At 40.2% G+C, this 19,703-nt stretch overlaps 1 protein-coding gene across 2 annotated transcripts in view; it reads left to right on the top strand.

The window, feature by feature from the left end:
- Positions 1–19,703, top strand: part of lrba (LPS-responsive vesicle trafficking, beach and anchor containing) — an 856,602-nt gene that overhangs the window by 209,260 nt on the left and 627,639 nt on the right. For both annotated transcript variants that reach the window (XM_048526975.2, XM_048526966.2), the window contains exon 30: positions 11,823–11,953. In XM_048526975.2, the coding sequence (XP_048382932.1) occupies positions 11,823–11,953 (131 nt within the window). The remainder of the gene's footprint in view (positions 1–11,822; positions 11,954–19,703) is intronic.

Here is a 19,703-nt window from a genome sequence, read left to right as displayed (position 1 = left end):
AATTTGAATTTAGTTTAAAAGAAAATCTGGATTCAAGAGTCAAATGGATGGCCATGAAACTTGTCAATTGTTGGAAAGAACCATTTGTTTAACTAATATCCTTTTGGGAAGGAAGTCCACTGTCCTTCCTGGTCTGACTCTAAACCCACTGCAATGTGTGCTGTGTAGGCAATAAATGCTGGCTTATTCAGCAACATAGACATCCTGTGAATGAATAAAAATAAAAGTTTACCCTTGACCAGAAACTGAACTGTACTAATTATATATGTGGCTATAGGAACAAGTTACAAGTTAGCGATCTTGCAGCAAATACCTCACTACGTGATTCTTCAAAGCCCACCCAGCCATCTACAAGGCACAAGTCAAGAATGTGATGGAATTCTTCCCACTTGCGTAGATGAGTGTGGATTCATCAATAGTCGAGAAGCTTGGCACTATCTAGAACGAAACAACCAGCTTGATGGCACCACATCCACAGATATTGACTCGCTCTACCATTAATGCTCAGTTGCACTAGTGTGTACCATCTACAAGATGTACTGTAGCAACTCACCAAAACTACTTAAGCAGCGCCTTTCAAATAACTCCTTTCTAGGACCAGGCTAGCGGATTCATAGGAACACATCCACCTGCAAGTTTCCTCTTTAAACAACTCACCATTTGCACTTGGAAATGTGTCACTGTTCTTCTCTGTTGCTGGGTCAAAATCCTGGAACTCCCTCCCTAATGGTATTGTGAGTATACCTGCAGCAAATGGACAGCAGTAAGCTAGCTCACTGTCACCACCTCAAGGGCAATTAGGGATGAGCAATAAATCCTGGCCCAGTCAGCAAATAAACTGAAACTGCATGCATAAATTAAAAAAAATTGTCATCTATAAGCTTGAAGTTTGTATATTTGCTTCCATCATCCAAGTCATTAATTTATATTGTAAAAGGTAGCTCCAGCGCTGAGCCCTCTGGCATTCCATTATTTACAGGTTGTCATCCTGAAATTTCCCCCTTTATACCAACTCTGTCAGGAAATTATCTTAGAGCAGTTGATGGGATGAAACCCAATAAGCCCCTGGGGTCTAATGCTCTGCATCCCCGAATACGTAGTGTATGCGTTAGTGATAATTTTCCAGAAGTCTGTAGACTCTGGAAGAGCTATGGACTGGAGGGTAAGTAATGTAAGTCCACGCTTGAAAAAAGGAAGGAAAGAGAAAATGGGGAATTATAGTTGGGTTAGTCTACATCATTGGGGGTGGGGTTGGGGAATGCTGGAGTCAATCATTAAGGATGTAGTAACCGAGCATTTGGAAAGCGGTGACAGAATCGGTCCTAGTCAGCATGGATTCACTAAAGGAAAGTCATGCTTGACAAACTTTCTGGAATTCTTTGAGGATGTGTCCGGTAGAGTAGACAATGGTGAATCAGTTGACATTGTGTATGAGGACTTTCAAAAGGCTTTTGACAATGTTCCACACAAGAGATTAGTAAGGAAAATTAGAGCTCAGGGTATTGTAGGTAATGCGTCAACAAGCATAGAGAACTGGTTGGCAGATAGGAGGCAGGGAGTTAGAAAAAATTGATCCTTTTCAGAGTGGCAGGCAGTGAAGAGTAGCGTGCCATGGGGTTCAGTGCTGGGACTTCAGCTGTTCACATTATACATTAATGATTTGGACGAAGGGATTGAATGCAATATCTCCAAATTTGCAGATGACACTAAGCTGGGTGGCAGTGTGTGTTCTGAGGAGGATGCTGAGAGGCTGCAAGATGACTTGGACAGGCTGGCTGAGTGGGCACATACTTGGTAAATGCGATGTAATGTGAATAAATGTGAGGTTATCCACTTTGGTCACAAAAATAGGATAGCAGATTATTACCTGAATGGTGGCAGTTTAGGAGAAGGTGAGGTGCAACAAGACCTGGGTGGCATGATGGAACAGTTGGTGAAGGTTGGCATGCAGGTGGTGTGGAAAGCTAAATGGCATGCTGTCATTCATAGCAAAAGGACTTGAGTTTCAAAGTAAGCATGTCTTGCTGCAGTTATATAGGATAACAAGGTGTAGAGCTGGATGAACACAGCAGGCCAAGCAGTGTCAGAGGAGCAGGAAAGCTGAAGTTTTGGGCCTAGACCCTTATTCAGGAAAATGCAATATAATGTAGATAAATGTGAGATTTTTCTGAAAAGGGGTCTGGACCTGAAACGTCCGCTTTCCTGCACCTCTGATGCTGCTTGACCCGCTATGTTCATCCAGCTCTGCACTTTGTTATATCAGATTCTCCAGCATTGGCAGTTCCTACTATCTCTGCAGTTATATAGGGCCTTGGTGAGGCCATACCTCGAGGTTCACCAGATTGATTCCCAGGATGGCAGGACTGACATAGGAGGAAAGACTAGATTGACTGGGCTTGTATTCGCTGGAATTTAGGAGGAGGAGAGGGGATCTCATAGAACCATATAAAATGCTGATTAGACTGGATAGGCTAGATGCAGGAAGAATGTTCCCAATGTGGGGGAAATCCAGAATGAAGGGTCACAGTCTAAAAATCAGGGGTAAGCTATTCAGGACTGAGATGAGGAAGAATTTCATCATTCAGAGTTGTGAACCTGTGGAATTTTCTCCCACAGGAAGCTGTTGGGGTTAGTTCGTTAGATATATTGAAGAGGGAACTATATTTGGCTCTTATAGATAAAGGAATCAAGGGGTATGGGGAGAGGATGAGAATGGATACTGAGACTGCATGATCAGCCATGATTGTACTGAATGGTGATGCAGACTCGAAGGGCCAAATGGCCTACTCCTGCACCTATTTACAATGTTTCTACGTACTACTTTAACGACTACCTTTTGGAAATCCAAATATATTTCATTTACTGGTTCTCCCTTATCTATGCTGTTTGTTACCTTCTTAGGCAACTGTAATAAACTTGTCATTTAAGTCATGCTGACTCTGATTATATTATGTCTTTCTGTATGCTTTGCTATTACATCTTTTATAGTAGACTACCATTTTCCCAATGGCAACTGTTAGACTAACTCGTCTCTAGTTACCTGTATTTGCCCCCATCCCTTTTTGAGCAAGGGTGCTACATTGGTAGTTTTCCAATGCTTGGAGACATTTCTAGAATCTAACGATTCTAAGGATGCATTCCATCAGGTCCAGAGAATCCAACGGCCTTTAGCCACATTAGTTTCTCGAGTTCATTTTCTCTTATAGTTAGCATTGTTTATTTCGTCTCTCTTTAGCTGCTTTATTATTTAATGTTCTTGGAATGCTATTTGTGTTTTCTACCATGAAGAATAATGCGAACTATTTATTCAACTCTTCCTGACTCTCCATTATTGTTTCCCCAGCCTCATTTTCTAGGAAGCATGTGTTCACTCCTCCCTCTCTCTCCTCCTTTTCATATATTTGAAGAAATTCTTGTCTGTTTTTATCACTTACTGGTTTGCCCTCTTTGTTTAGTTCTTTTTCTGTCTTGGATTATTTTTCTACTCATCTTTTGTTGGCTTTTAAAGCTTTTCTAATCCTCTGATTTACTACTCATTTTCACTTTGTACATCTTTTTTGATTTGATACTGCCATTAGTGGCCCTGGGTAACTATAGTGGACTTATCCCCTTCCTTGAATCTTCCTTCCAAAGGTTTATCTTTGTCGTAAGTAGAAAAGCTACTTTTTAAAACATCTGACATTGACCATCAACTGTTTTTTCTGCTAAACTCCTTTCCCACCAGCAAACTGACACAATCTACCACGTTATGGTCACTATTTCCTTTTGGATATTTAAAGTGCCTCGTTGCGTCTTACAAGGTCCAAAGCAGCCTATTCACTGGTTGGATCCACATCATGTTGTTCATTGAAACTATTCTTAATACACGGTGGGAATTCTTCCTTGTGGCAGCCCCTTGCCCCTAATATACCTCTGAAATGCTTAGGATTTTCCTTTATTTTATCAACCGACATTTTTTAATGCCCCCAGTGTGCTTTCACTTTTTTTGAAAGTAACCCCCCTGCACTTCCTATTTGTCTCCAAAGCCTCTGTGTCTACTCTAAGCTTCCTTTTTCTCCCTTATCCAATCCTGCACATTTCTCAATATCCAGGGTTCTTTGGAATGTTTGGTCCCAGTCTTCACCATTACAGGGACATCTTTACTCTAGATTTTATGAATTCCTTCTTGCAAGACTTCCACTGCTCCAATGTAGATTTTTCTTCAAATAGCTGTTCCTGGTTTATTCTGGCCAGATCCAATCTTATCACATGAAATTTCGCCTTCGCTGAAGACAAAAACTTTAGTTTTGGTCCACTTTTGTCCATTTTCACATCTACCTTAAATCTTACTGAGTCATGGCCAATATCATCGCTTTACTGCTTGAAATTAGGTCCAGCACAACCCTTTATCTTGTCGGCTTTTCTAAATACTGGGTTAAAAAGTTGTCCAGCATATATTTTAAGAATTCCATTCCTGCAAAATCTTTTAAAGTTTTCTATCTCAGATATATTAGGGAAGCTGAAGTCTCTTACTATAATTACCTATTTATTTTGACACTTCTGAAAGTTGCCTCCATATCTGCCCTTCTGTCTCTCCCTTACTATTTGTACATTTATAGTGTGCTGTCAACAATGTGGTTACCCCTCGTTTTTGCTTTTCAGTTGGACACACACTGTATTAATTGAACAGTAATTGACATATTGATCAACGCTGTGACATCCCTTCCTCTTTGATAATCCTCCCTGTCTCACGTGAAGATTCCAAAACCTAAAGTATTGAACTACTGATTCTGTACCTCTGTCAGCCATATCTCTTTGATAACAATGATATCCTGTTCCTAATATCCTTAACTCGTCTGACGTACTAGAAAGATTCCTTGCCATTCAGCCTTGTCAAGCTGTCTTGTGTCTTGTCTTGACTGTATATAATCTGCCTGCCGATTGACTTGGGTCTGCATCACTACCTATTACACCTGTACTCTGTGGCCAATTACCATGTCAAATTAGTTCAGACTCAATCCAACAGCGCCAGCAAAACCCCTAAAAGGAAGATGGCCCCTTTACTGTTCCATTGGTTTTATCCTACCTTCCCCAGAAATGGACTCAGTGATTCAGCAATGTGAGGCTCTTTCTCCTGCATTCAGGCTTCGGCCACACTTTTATCTGCCTATTCCGGTACTCGCATGTGGCACTGGGAATAATTCAGGGATTTTGACCTGTGAGGTCAGACTTTTCAATCTGCTGCCTTGTGCTCGAAATTCTTATTGCAGGACATCACCCCTGTTCTTACCGATGTAGACCATGACCTCTGACTATTCCCCCTACAAAATGCCCAGTAGCCTTTTAGTGATGTCTTTGCTGGCCAAAGAGACAACACACCATCCTGAAGTCACATCCCTGGCTGTAGAAACAACTGTCTGGACTTACTATTGAGTATTCTACTGCTGTAGCTCTTCTGTCTGCTACCCCATTGTGCAGCTGGCATGTGACTATACTGCTCAGATGAACCATTGTTCTTACCATTTTCCATCACAGTAACTCTGTTCTTGAGTGTGGTGCATTTTATGGTTTTTCTGTCTCCCTTCCGAGTGACCATCACCCATTTCTTCCCTGACTCTGCTTCCTTAGGCAGTGTAGTGACCACATCTAAAACCATGCTAACCATGTAACTTCCAGTCTTAGTGCAGTGCCTTGAGCTTATGTTCAAGCTCCAATGACCTGTGCTGAAGCTAATCAAACCAGTGGCACTTTCTGTAGATGTGGTCATCCCCACTGCTAGAAGCATCTAAGATTTCCCACATACTGCAGGTCATGTAACACAAGACTAATCTTCTTTACCCTACTTTTAGTTGTTACAGAAAACTCCTACTCAATTTTTCATCTTCTTTTAAACAGAAACTAGTACACTTAGCTTTGCTTAATGCAGTAAAATTGACAAAACTAACTTACTCCCTGTGTAACAATTAGCTTATTGTTTTGCTTTGTGTATCTAAACAGGATGATTAATTTTTTTTGTAGAGGGTCATCTGCAATACTCGGGTAATTGTAAGGAGGCAGAGATGTGTAAAGGCTGTATTCATAAATATAGTAGCAAGGAACAGATTTGTATTTTGTTTCTTTGTACTTTCCCACTTGGCTTGGATCTATGAACATCAAGGAAGTTCATCAAATGGTTTTTTTTAAAATTCTGAATAAAACTATTCATTATACTGTTGCATAGTAGTCTTTGTATTTGGCAATTTGCACATTTGCGCAGGAAACTGGGGATCAAGAAGACTCGCCAAAATTGATGTAATTTGTTCTGTGTTAACCAATTATGCCCCAAGCAGAAGCTCTGCACCAGTGATAACAAAGTGTGGAGCTGGAGGAACACAGCAGGCCAGGCAGCATCAGAGGAACAGGAAAGCTGATGTTTTGGGTTGGGACCCGAAATGTCAGCTTTCCAGCTCCTCTGCTGCTGCCTGGCCTGCTGTGTTCCTCCAGCTTCACACTTTGTTATCTCTGACTCTAGCATCTGCAGTTCTTGCTAACTCAGCTCTGCATCAATACTTTTCAGAGAATGTTTGGATGACAGGATCAATTTGACTTGAAAATCTGTTGGCCAGTAATTTGACACGATTGTTTATGTGGCCGAATGTCATATTAATAGTTTCGGTTGTATTTCTTCATGCGCTAAAATAACCAGTGGGGGAGGGAACAATATATTTTTTTTTCCCAAGTTGGTCTAAACTTGGATGTCAGGGTGCTTTCATTTTATCCATCCTGTATGAATTTAGAAGATTAGAGTAGTTGGAGCACTTTAGTTGGATCATAATGATTGTAACACTTGCGTTTTTCTACAATGTTTTGAATTGTAAGAACACAACCATAGAAATTGGAACAGGAAAGGACCATGCTACATTGTCAAGCCTGCTCTGTCATTCAGTACAATTATGGGTAATCTTGGGCTTTGCTTCCACTTGACCACCTGCTCCCATATTCTTTGATTCTCAGAGACACCAAAAATGTATATTGTCCAAATAATAATTTTCCTGATGGCACATCCTCAACCAAAACTCGAAAGATTCACGATCATTTGAGCTTGGGAATGTCTCTTCGTCAAGATATTTACTGTAAAACTGTGCACCCCTGTTTTAGATTTTCAGATCTTACCATCTGTCCAGTCAAACCCCAAATGATCCTAGAACATTTCAATGAAATCACATCTGTATTTTCCAAACTCAAGAGAATATATAGCCATTTACTCTATCCCCTCATCATCGGACATGCCCCTCATTCCAAGGACTAATTGAGTAAACCTTTGGAGGAATACAGCAATATAAGAATATCTTCCTTCAATCTGGAGATCAAAATTGCATGCAGTAATCCCAACTGCCCAAAGCTTAGCAGTGAGGCTTTTTGTACTCCAATCCTCTTGCAAGAAAGCCTTACATACTATTGCTTTACTAATTGCTTACAGTGCCTGGTAATTAGTCAGAGTCCACAAGGACATCTCTCTCCATTTGAGACAGTTGGTAGTACTCATCAGTGGACCAACATGGTGGCTCATTGGTCAGCACTGCTGTATTACAGGGTCCTGAGTTCAATTCCATCCATTGATGAGATAACAAGGTGTTGAGCTGGACGAACACAGCTGGCCAAGCAGCATCAGAGGAGCAGGAAAGCTTAGATGACTGTCCTTGTGGAATTTGCGCATTCTCTCCAAGTTTACGTTGGTTTCCTCCTGCTGCTCTGGTATCCTCCCAAAGACCAAAAACGTGCAGGTTATGTGGATTGGCCATGAGAAATTCAGGGCTAGAGGGGTAGGTTAGGGTCTGGATGGGATGCTCTTCAGAGGCTTGGTATGGACTCAATCGGCCAAATGGCTTGCTTCCACACTGTAGGGATTCTATGATTGTATTATCACTTGGCCCAAACCCATCAGACCTGGCTAAGCTGATGTCCCCTCACCTGATCTCCAATCTCACTAGACCTGATACCTCTGCATCTGACGTACAATGTCACCCAACCTGTTGACCTTTTCTCATCAAATTTTGTTTAACAAATGCATTGTCATATACCTACCTGATGATACATTGTAGAACTTTCCTGAAGATTGATATCTTGAAAACTGGGAGTTTGCTGTTTTCTATCTCTCTCCATTCTTGAAAGGTGTTGTTGAATTGCTAGCATCCAACCAGTTGAGACCATTCCAGAATCCAGGAAACTTTTTAAATCATAGCCAGCCTATTCACTATCATTGCATTTAATTCTTTTCAAGCCTTAGGATGTAGACTATCAGGTCCTGGCAGTTTATCAGTTGTTACCTCGTTGTATTTCTCCATACTTTTTCTCTGCTGATGTTAATTACTTTAATTGCTTCACGTTTGATGTACCTCGGCTGCCCTTTTTTTTGTATAAGTTGCATTTTCCACTGTGTAGATTGACACAAAATGAAGACGACATTGGTGCTATTAATTCTGAGGATGTTCTGGTAGTTGATGGAGATGGAAGTAAATTAGAGTCATAGAGATACACAACACCGAAACAGTCCCTTCGGTCCAACTCATCCATGCCTACCAGAAATCCTAAATTAAGCTAATCCCATTTGCCAGCATTTGGCCCATATCCCTCGAAACCCTTCTTATTCTAATAACTATCCAGATGCCTTTGAAATGTTGTAATTGTATCAGCCTTTCTCTGGCAGTTCATTCAATGCATGAAAAATTTGCCCCTTAGGTCCCTTTTAAATCTTTCCCCTCTCACCTTAAACCTATGCTGTCTAGTTTTGAACACCCCCACCTTGAGGAAACAACCTTGTCTATTTTCCTATCCATGCCCCTCTGATTTTGTAAACCTCTATAAGATCACCCCTCTGCCTCTGACTACCCAGGGAAAATACCCCCAGTCTGTTCAGCCTGCCCCTATAGCTCAAACCCTCCTACCCTGGCAGCATCCTTGTAAATCTTTTCTGAACTCTTTCAAGTTTTCACTATACTATAGCAGGAAGACCAGAATTGCATGCAGTATTCCAATAGTGGCCCAACTATGCCACAACATCACCTCCCAACTCCTATACACAGTGCACTGACCAAATCTGGAATTGCTGGTCTCAGTTATGATGACCATGGAACCCATAACCTGGCCTAACTGTGTCTCCAGACCTATAGCAATGTGGCTGTCTGTAAACTGCCTTTTCAAATAGCATGCCATTGTGGGGACCTAACGGGTTCTGAGGAAGGGTCACCGCACCCGAAATGTTAACTCTGTTTTTTCCTTCGCTGCCAAATGCTGCCAGACTTGCTGAACTTTTCCAGCAGCTTTGTTTTTGTAGCATGCCACTCAGTTCAATCACAGTTTGTGAACAACAATAAATGCTGGCCTCACCAGCCGTGTTTGCAATCCAAATTAAGTTATCTGTTTAAGGACACTGCCATTTCCCAAGTTAATTTCTCCTACCTCTTCTAGGCGACCAACTTAAGCTACTGTCATGCAATTTATTTACTTTATGACAGGTGAGGATGTGTTAAGCAGTTGTTCTCTTCAACCCCTGCAGTTGGCCTCCAAAAAGATTTATGTTCTTTAGCGCAGATCTATGCATTTTGTCAAAATGTAGGTAAACAACTGTTCCCACCAGCAACAGTAACCAAGTGCAATATTTTAAGTGAAAAAAGAATGTTTATGATCTGTTAATTCCAAAAGCAACAATAAAGGAATATACTTCTTCAAGTCCATAGTGTGTTCTTTGATCTTTTGATTTTAACTTGTGACTATGGTTATTTAATTGGTGTTTTGTATCCTCAGCAGAATCTTGCAGTAGCCTTTTGAGTTCTTTGTGTCTTGATGTTTCTGTCAAGTTTGTCCTGTCACCAGACACTTTTCCTCGCGAGAGACAGTGTATTTTCAGGGTTTGGTTCTGCTGGCACAATTTCATCCTCCCTTTGCTGAGATAAGCAGCTGCTTGAAATGCAAGATTGTTGGCTTTAAGAGGTGTATTTAAAGTAGTTTCCAGCAATATCTGTTTTGTAGAGGACCCATGCAGAAAATGAGGTGCTTTTCTTCCTGCTTACGCTAAGCTTTGCTTGAGCTCTAGCTAGCCTGTGATAGAGATGTTGGCCAGGAAACAAGATGATGTGTTGAAGTGTCAGGCAACTGGAAGCTCAGGGTCTCTTCTGTGGATAGACTGTAGGTGTTCTGTGAAGCAGTCACCCAGTTTGGGCTTCATTTCCCCAATGTAGAGGAGACCACATTGTGAGCAGTGAATGCAGCAGACCAGATGGAGTAAAGTGCTGGTTCACTTGGTGTTTGGCTCCTGGATTCTGAAAAGGGAGGAGGTAAACGGGCAGGTGTTACACCTTTGGTGGTTGTAGGGGAAGGTGCCATGAGGATGTGGGGGCATACTGGGAGTGAACGAGGAATGGACTAGAGTGTCCTGGATGGAATGGTCCTTGAAGAAAGCTGATAAGAAGGGGGAGAGAATATATGTCTGGTGGTGGCATCCCCTGGAAATGGCAGAAGTGGTGGCCAGTGATCCTCTGGATGTGGATGTTGGTGGGACGGTAGGTGAGGACAAATGAACCCCAACACTGTCGTGGGAGGTAAAAGACAGGGCAAGGATGCATGTGCGGGAGATGGGTTGGACCTAGCTGGGGGCCTTGCTCCCAGACACTTCCTCCTGTCTCTTCCTGGACCGTGATCCCACCATGGAAAACTTTTGCATGTCCTTACCCCAACCCTCTCAGACCAGGCCATGTTATCACGTAGACTGCTATTACACACAACTCATTGCTGGCCACTAATTACCCCCATTAGTAGCTATTCATTCTCCTTGGCTGATTGTTATCCACTCCTTGTCTGTCCATCTGTTCTAGATTCATACAGTATGGAAACAGACCTTTCGGTCCAACTTGTCTATGCTGACCATAATCCCAAATTAAACTACTCCCACATGCTTGCACTTGGCCCATGTCCTCTAAACATTTCTTATTCATGTACTCATCTAATTGTCTTTTAAATGTGGTAAGTGTGCCTGTATCTATCACCCTCCTCCCCCAAGAAGTCCACTCCACACATGAACCACTCTTGTTTAAAAAAAATTGCCGTTCCTGGCTTCTCCAAATCTGTGTCCTGTCACATTAAAAATATGCCCCCTTGTCTTGAAATCCCTCAACCTAGGCGAAAGACAAACCATTCACCTTATCTATACCTCTCATTATTTTGTAAACCTCTGTAAGGTCAGGTGTCAACCTTCTATAGTCCAGTGAAAGAAGTCCCAGCCTATCCAATCTCCTCTTCTAACTCAAACCTCTTTCTCTCTCCTTGGGCTGTATCTGTACCTATTATTTACTCCTTACCCCCTCTCCACATGCTATCATCTACATATAAACAAACAGTTTCCTAGGTGCCGTCAGTTCTGAGGAAGGGTCACTGGACCTGAAACATTAACTCTGATTTCTTTCCACAGATGCTGCCAGACCTGCTGAGCTTTTGCAGCAATTTCTGTTTTTGCCTTTTAGGAATGTATATTTTCAATAATCTTCGCTGGGTGAAGGAGTTAATTTGTGTTCTTCTAGAATAATGCCTTTTTTTGTAGTAGGTGTGAAAAAATACACAGCAAGCATCAGAAGTGTGGAAATTATGCATTGCCACAGTTGTGAGCCTCTTGTGAGAAATTTTATTCATATTAATAATTGAGATCTCTGCTTTGATAACAGGATTTGTCATACTTAGACAAATTGTTGGCAGTGTTTCTTTTGTACTCCTGTGAAATGTCTTGGGATGTTCCATGTTACTGACATGGTAAATACACACATTATATTATCATTAATGCTGTCACTTTTCTTAATATTCATTTTTTTTTGTAGAAGTGTTGTGATAGCTCCTAAAAAGCCTTTGATTGCTGCTGGAAGTGAAACTGTAACTCCTGCTGCCACAGATGCAGTTAGTGTGGTCTCTACTACTGACTCTGCTGACAATACTGCCATTGAGCCTACAGGTAAATGTGTGCAATTTTTTTTCTGGATTGGTATGCCAGAAGTACTTTAATGACTTATCCTAAAATGCAATATGAAATGTTTTGAAATTTAGAAACTATTTCCAGCAGCCGTCTTCGTCATTAAGCACTTAGGTTAACATTAGCTATGTGATTTATATTAAACTTATTAGGTTAAAATGTTTTGTCGGAATATCATAACAAGTTGTTTTCAACAAGATGGCTTGTTGGAAGGCAGATTTGAAATTTCCTGTTCTTTTGTAGTTTGCAGTGATTGATTTCTGAAAAGACCTAAATGTATTTGCATTTCATACAAAGTAACTTTTGAAACTATCTTACACTAGCTCAGCATACTCATTTAAAAATTGAGGTGCTAATATACTGTTGTGACACAACATTTCATCTTGCTCTCCCAGTTAACTAAAATGGATCCTTTCAGTATATGGGGGCACATGTCCTGACTGTTACAGATCTTTGTTGATGCTGTTGAGAATGCTATTAGTGTAGCAAAATTAAGGTAGATAAGTAATGTTTGATAACATATGCCTCCGGTAACTGCCTATAAACTGCTGTTATCTGAAATCTTGAGCTACTTAAAATAAACTTGATTTTTTATACGACTGACATTTTCTTTTGAATTATTATGCAATTAATTGTCTCCTCAATGAAATATTTTTAAAGTTTGAAACTATGGAATAATCATAGCATCCATCATGGTTGTCTTGTTTTTTCTCATGCTGTGTAAGCTTCTTTTAAGCTAGTTTACAGTTGCATCATAAAAAGCTGCATTTGTGTCAATGATAATTATTTGATATTATCGGCAGGCACCATTATATATAAAAAAAATTTGGAAATTCAGCAGACCTGCAGTAAGCAAATACACTTTTGTTAAAGCTTTTTCCATGTTTTTATCATATGCTAATGAAACCACTATTAAGTTAGTCACTGATGAATTTGTGTAAACAATGGACTTTCTCAAGGAGGATAGCAGATGGATGATCTATTTGAATTGTCTTTCAAGTCTTCGCCAGTGTCTGTTAAACCGCCTTTCAGAAGGAGCCAGTTTATCAGTGAGGGATTAACATAGATAAATCAATTCGCTTGCACATGTTTGTTTGGGCTACTGCATCTGGCTTGATTTGCTGTAGTCAGTTTGGACATATTTAACTCGTACGCACATTATGGTTTAAATTGGATCTTGGAGTTTTGTTTTGGCCAGTATTGTTTCTTCAACATGTTAAAAATTAAGTTCTTTTCATCACTATTTGTATGATATTTTATTCAAAGTGGTTGAACTTGAGAAACATATGACAGTTTCTTTCTGTTTTCCTCTCAAATGTTGATTGCTTTCAAAGGCTAAATGAGAATCACTGCATGTGTCAAATTCATGTATTGGTTAAAAATCTTAATAATAAAAAATCTTGCTAGATTTCAAAGCAACTTTAAATGTTTGCTTTGAGACATTTGGTTAATATTTCAAATTCTGTTTAAAAGTCGATCAAGTCAGATTTTTTTTGTAGAGTTTGATCTGCTGATGCCCTTAAAATCTTGGTTTCCTTACCAAAGGAGACTTGTGCACCCATTAGAATGCTTGTTGGCTGAGAAACTTCATTCCATGATTGTCATTTGAGGCAGAAGACAAAATTACAAGGTTGGTCAAGTTCAGTAATGTAGCTGGGACACAGATAGTACTTGAATTATTTTCCAGTGTTTTAGGCTTGAGGTCATGGAGGTAGAGTGATATACCAGGCAGTAGAATTTCAGATGGTATTCACGTTCAATACTGTTGGTTTATTGTGTCTCATGGATACCCAATTTTGAGCTGCTAGATCCATTCTTAGTCTATCCTATTTATCACTGTGGTAGAAACGCAACATGATTGAGGGTTTCCTCAATATGACGGTGGGATTTGGTTTCCATAAGGACTGAATAGTGGTAAAAGGATAGTAATAAGAATATTCCTATAATAATTGACATTTTATAGTGTGGTTTTGTTCTAACCTTGTTATTAAGTCCAGAAATGTCCTCCAAACTGCTCTTCAGGACCAACCTATACGTGGCAGAACCACACTTACTGGCTCATAATCACTTCCTGGAGACTTCCAAGCTTGGTAGTCCCCACACACTTCCCTCTCCCAGGCATTGGCTGAAACAGCAAGTGTCTGTGATAGACTGCAGTCCACAGGTGGTAGAACGATGCAGGAGAGCCATCAAACTTAATCTGGACTGGAAGGTGTCAGTTTTGGCTTTGAAGCCCACATACAACTCCCCTGCACTGTCTTACCAGCTATGAGCCAAGATCTGCTGCAGGATTCTTTGGCCCTGGTCAGCATCAAGTGAGAGAGAAAATGGAGAAAGTGCACAAGGACACTCTGTAACCCTTATCTGTGTTATAATTGTACTACTGATACCATACCTGAAAGGACTGGACTTGCATTTGGAGAATGTGAGTGCACATCCCTCCAGGGCAGTTTCAGATTGAAATTCAGTTTACTGAAAAGATATTTGGGAATTAAAAAGCCAATGTCAGTGAAGAATAGTTATGTTACGAAGTTTTGGCTTTCACTAATAACTAACAGCTGGACTAAAGCTTTCAGGGAAAAATACCTGTCACATTCTCCCAAAAAGGCCTGGTATGATCAGGACCATATTGGGGACTGGACAGAATTTTAAAAGTTGATCATGTTGAGATTGCTCACAAAGCCACCCTGCTATTATAAAGAATAAAACTAAAAACAAGCTATTTTTAAAATAAGGGCTGTGACCTAGGCATCAAATGAGGATGCACCAAAGGCAAATCCAGGCAATCAGACTCTAAAATTAAAGTTGTGGAAGAAACAATATGGCAAATACTCTGAAATCAACTTATTGACTGACATCCCTGCCTTATCCATCACTGTTGTTCATGGTGTTGGTGAGGATTTTCCTGTGGATTTTTCAAGATCTCCTAAGGTTTGATGGTTTCAGATAAAACTTCCTGCGAATAACTACCTTGTATCTTCTCTTAGCTTTGAATTACTTCCACTTGGAGGAAGCATTCAGGGGAGTGAGGACTCATTACTATGGACAGGGTTCATCACTAAATGTGGTTAGCTTGTAACACATCAGTAACTGACAGAGTTCAGAAGGATGCTGCCAGACTGGGAAGGCAGGACGTGGTGATATAACCAACTTTGAGAGGCCAACCTTCTCGACCTCATTCCTGTCAATTTGCCTTTGCAGGTGCATTTGTTCATGAAAGCATCGATGTGAGGTGATATCATACTGTCTAATTGGAAAACAAGTACCCTCCTTGCACAAGGGGATGGTCCATGAGTGACAGGACCATTTTGTCATGGGATAGATTACATAGTTCCATAGAGCTTCAAGCTATTGTTCTAAGCTCAAATTGATTGAAATCAGCATTTAGCAAAATTGTGTTCTGACCTTCACAAATTGTACCACAATGTGTATCTTTATGGCACTGTACATTCATCATTATTAAGTCAGGCCATCAAGCTTGCCTTAAAAAGACGGTTTAAATTTGTTGAAACAAGTCAATACAAAGTTGAATGTTGAAGACAGCTGAATATTTGACAATCTAGGAACAATTCAAAGCTGTGCAGTAGTGCCATATTCAATTACAAATGGTGGTGCACAATTCACCAATTTGGGAGGAAGTAATTTTGTGAGGATGTGTTCAAGTGAGCCAGTGACTGAAGTATTTTAAGCAATTTCAACCAAAGAATTAATAATTGATCTTGTGAGGTCACCATCCCTGATCCCAGTCTTCAGGTGTTTTGATTAATGTTATGTGGCATGAAGAAATAGTTGGTTACTAATTACAATGAAGGTCAATGGCCATGACAACTGTGGAAATTATGCTCAAGGCCTACACTCTACAGCGTGCTAAGTTCTGGCCAATGTGTTCCAAGACAACTACCTGACAATGGAAAATTTCCCAGTTATGTCCTGTCCATAGAAAATACAACAAATTCAGGGGAGGTGCTGGTTTATCCAGTAATTCAGATCCCTAGGCTAATATTCTGTGGCCATGGATTAAAATCCTATCATGGCAGATGGTGAAATTTGACTTCAATAAAATATGGAATAATACGCTAGACTAATGGTGACCAAGGTCACCAAAGATACGTAGACAGCATACAACAACTTCCATATCAAAGGGTAAGGGCAGCAGATATAATGGAAAGTCACTACGTACACATTTCCCTCCAAACTACTCACTGCTCTGACTTGGAAATGTATTGCTATTCCTTTGTTATCACTGAGTAAAAATTGTAGAATTCCTTCCATAAAAGCATTGTGCATCTGCTCACAGCCCATAGACTGCAGTGGCTGAAGAAGACCTCCCCCTATGCTATCCCATCATCATCCATATGCTTGTCCAAGGATAGTTTAAATACCCCTAATGTGGCTGAGTTAACAACATTGGCACACAGGGTATTCCACGCCCTTACCACTCTCTGAGTAAAGAACCTGCCTCTGACATCTGTCTTAAATCTATCACCCCTCAATTTGCAGCTATGCCCCCTCCTGCAAGCCACCACCTTCTCAAGGGCAACCAGGGACAGACAATAAACATTGGCAAGCCAGCAATGCCCACATCCCATGAGTAAATAAACAAAAGACATCACCATTGATTGTCATTTGTCAAAACATATTGGTTCATTAATGTTCTTTTAGTGAAGGAAAATTTACCTCTTAACTTGATCTCGCCTACTTGTTCGTAGCACGGTTATCTCTTGACTGGTTAGGGATAAGCAGATAAATGCTGACCTAGGCACCGATGCCCTCATCCCTCAAAGAAATATTAAAAAAAACCTGATAAACTGCTGCCTTATAAATCACTGCCTTATCTGACTACTTTCATTCTTCAGAAAAGGGATGGAAAGAATCACTGCTGTCACGTAACCTCCTAAATCATGCTCAGTTTGGTTCTGTCAATATGGTTGGCTACAGATCTCATTACAACTGAGTTCTATAATGAGAGGTGAGCTATGAGTGCCTTTGAAATCTTGTCAACATATAAATGTGTTAGACCATAAAAGCTTTTGTAAAATTAAATTCTACAGACCCGGGTTCAAATCCTACCACAGCCGATGGTGGAATTTGAATTCAATAAAAATCAGGAATGAAGAGTTGTATGTTAACAACGAATCCACGGCCGATTGTTGGGAAAACCCAGCTGGTTCATTAATGTCCTTTAAAGAAGGAAATAGTCATAGAACATAGAACAATATAGCGCAGAACAGGCCCTTCGGCCCTCAATGTTGCGCTGACCTGCGAACTAATCTAAGCCCCTCCCCCTATGCTATCCCATCATCATCCATATGCTTGTCCAAGGATAGTTTAAATACCCCTAATGTGGCTGAGTTAACAACATTGGCACACAGGGTATTCCACGCCCTTACCACTCTCTGAGTAAAGAACCTGCCTCTGACATCTGTCTTAAATCTATCACCCCTCAATTTGCAGCTATGCCCCCTCCTACAAGCCGACATCATCATCCTTGGAAAAAGCCTCTAACTGTCCACCCTATCTCATCCTCTGATCATCTTGTATGACTCTATTAAACCCCCTCTTAACCTTCTCTCCAATGAGAACAGACCCAAGTCCCTCAGCCTTTCTTTATAGGGCCTGTGCTCCAGACCAGGCAACATCCTGGTAAATCTCCTCTGCACCTTTTCCAATGCTTTCACATCCTTCCTGTAATGGAGTGACCAGAACTGTAAGCAATATTCCAAGTGAGGCCGCAGTAGTGTTTTGTACAGTTGCAGCATGACATCACAGCTCTGGAACGCAATCCCTCTACCAATAAAACCTAACAAACCGTATGCCGCCTTAACAGCACTATGAACCTGGGTGGCAACTTTCAGGGATCTGTGTACGTGGACACCAAGATCCCTCTGCACATCCACACTACCAAGAATCTTTACATTGACCCAGTATTCTGCCTTCCTATTATTCTTCCCAAAGTGAATCACCTCACGTTTTACTTAGTCTGGCCTATGTGTGATTCTAGACCCACAGCAATGTGGTTGACTCTTAACTAGCCTCAGGGCAATTAGGGATGGACGATAAATGCTTGCTAAGCTAGCAACGCTGTCATCCCATGAATGAATTTTTAAAAAAAATCAGTGGGGCATATGGTCTCCTACAGGAGTTGGAGAGATGTCTGCACCTCGGTCACAGACATAGTCTTAGGATACTCGGTTAGATTCAAAGTTTACCTATCTTAACCTAATTCACCATTCACCATTGACCATTATAAGGTGAAAATTTGGGCTTTTGATGATTGACTGTTTTCAGCACTATTTACAATTTCTCAGGTAATGAAGCATTTTAGGTATATGTGTATCGAGAACTTATCATTAAGATGGTGACGGTTGTGAGGACACCAAAATCTGATTTATTCAAGGCCCAGATCTTACTGAATTGAGTAGATTTTAATTTTATTTGTTTAAAAGGATTTTTCATCATGTAGTTCACTGATTTGTATTTAGATGTTATTTCTAAAGTGCTGCTAAGACTGGGTCACTTAAAGCAGCTAATGCCCCAGATATCGAGATCTATTGCTTTCTTCTTGAAACCCTGTGATGGATTATGGATATTAATCACAAACCAGAGAAAATTTAGCAGTAAATATTACAACCCTGAGATAACCTTATCCATTAGAAATTTCTGACTAGCTGCAGGCTTGTGTGTAATGACAGCAGTAAAACTACACGCATTAATTTTTGTAGAAAATTGCACCACAATGCAGTCAAATGAACATCAAATTTCAGTTTTAGTATTACTTTTATCAATTTATTTGGACATGGTATTTTACGCCTCTGTAGCCATTGCATCTTGAGGTCAGACTTGAACCCAGATCTTTTGGCCCAAAGGTAGGAACATGAGTGATGTACCACAAAACTCTGCCTCAAGGTTTTCTTTGAAAACAAGGCTTCATTTTTTGCTGATAGTGGTGACTTGCTAATTGAGAACTGTCAGACTAATTCTTGTGCCATTCAGAACACAGTTTGGTGATTATGTTGCTATTGCTTTGGTACATTCTGTTGGAGCTGCTTGTTATTGGTTGCACATACTTTATACATGTTGATGACATTCCATACAATTGTACCATTGTTGTTTCCCTGCACTTCCACGCACTGTTTTTTTACTTCAAATCTAACCAGTCAATGCACACCACATTTGAAACGCATACAAATAAACTGTATGAATATGAAATTTGAGATCACATACCTAGTGAATGCGTCTTCAGCAAAATTCTTGTGTCTTCAATTCAAAAATCAAAGCTTCAAGTATTGGAAATCATAGCATCTATGGAGAGTGAAAAAAGGTTAACATTTCAGGTTAATGAGTCATCAGAATAGATTATTTTGTAATCCTTTTCAAGTTACCAACCAAAATTGCGATTAATTCGCAGATTTCAATTAGCTGTATGTAATGTGTTAGACAACACAAGTTGAAGATGTATCATTTTTAAAGAATAATGCAACATTTGTATTTTTGTTTTCCTGATTAGCCCTCTTTGTTTGACAAATTTTATTATCTCATTTTGTTTTCCAAATTCAAATTGAACTCCTCCTTGAAAATTGTACTGCACCAATTCTTAAGTAGGCTCCACATAATTTTCAAGAAACACATTATCACAAAAAGTCTTGAAGACCCCACATGTTTTAATGCACAAATAGTTCGTGGGGAGCACTCAGATCTATCATACCAATTTTGCTGAATAAAAAAGTATTGG

The sequence above is a fragment of the Stegostoma tigrinum genome, chromosome 1 (genome assembly GCF_030684315.1).
Source record: "Stegostoma tigrinum isolate sSteTig4 chromosome 1, sSteTig4.hap1, whole genome shotgun sequence".
NCBI lineage: Eukaryota > Metazoa > Chordata > Chondrichthyes > Orectolobiformes > Stegostomatidae > Stegostoma > Stegostoma tigrinum.
Note: the sequence above shows the minus strand (reverse complement) of the source record. Positions and strands in the feature narration are given on the sequence as shown.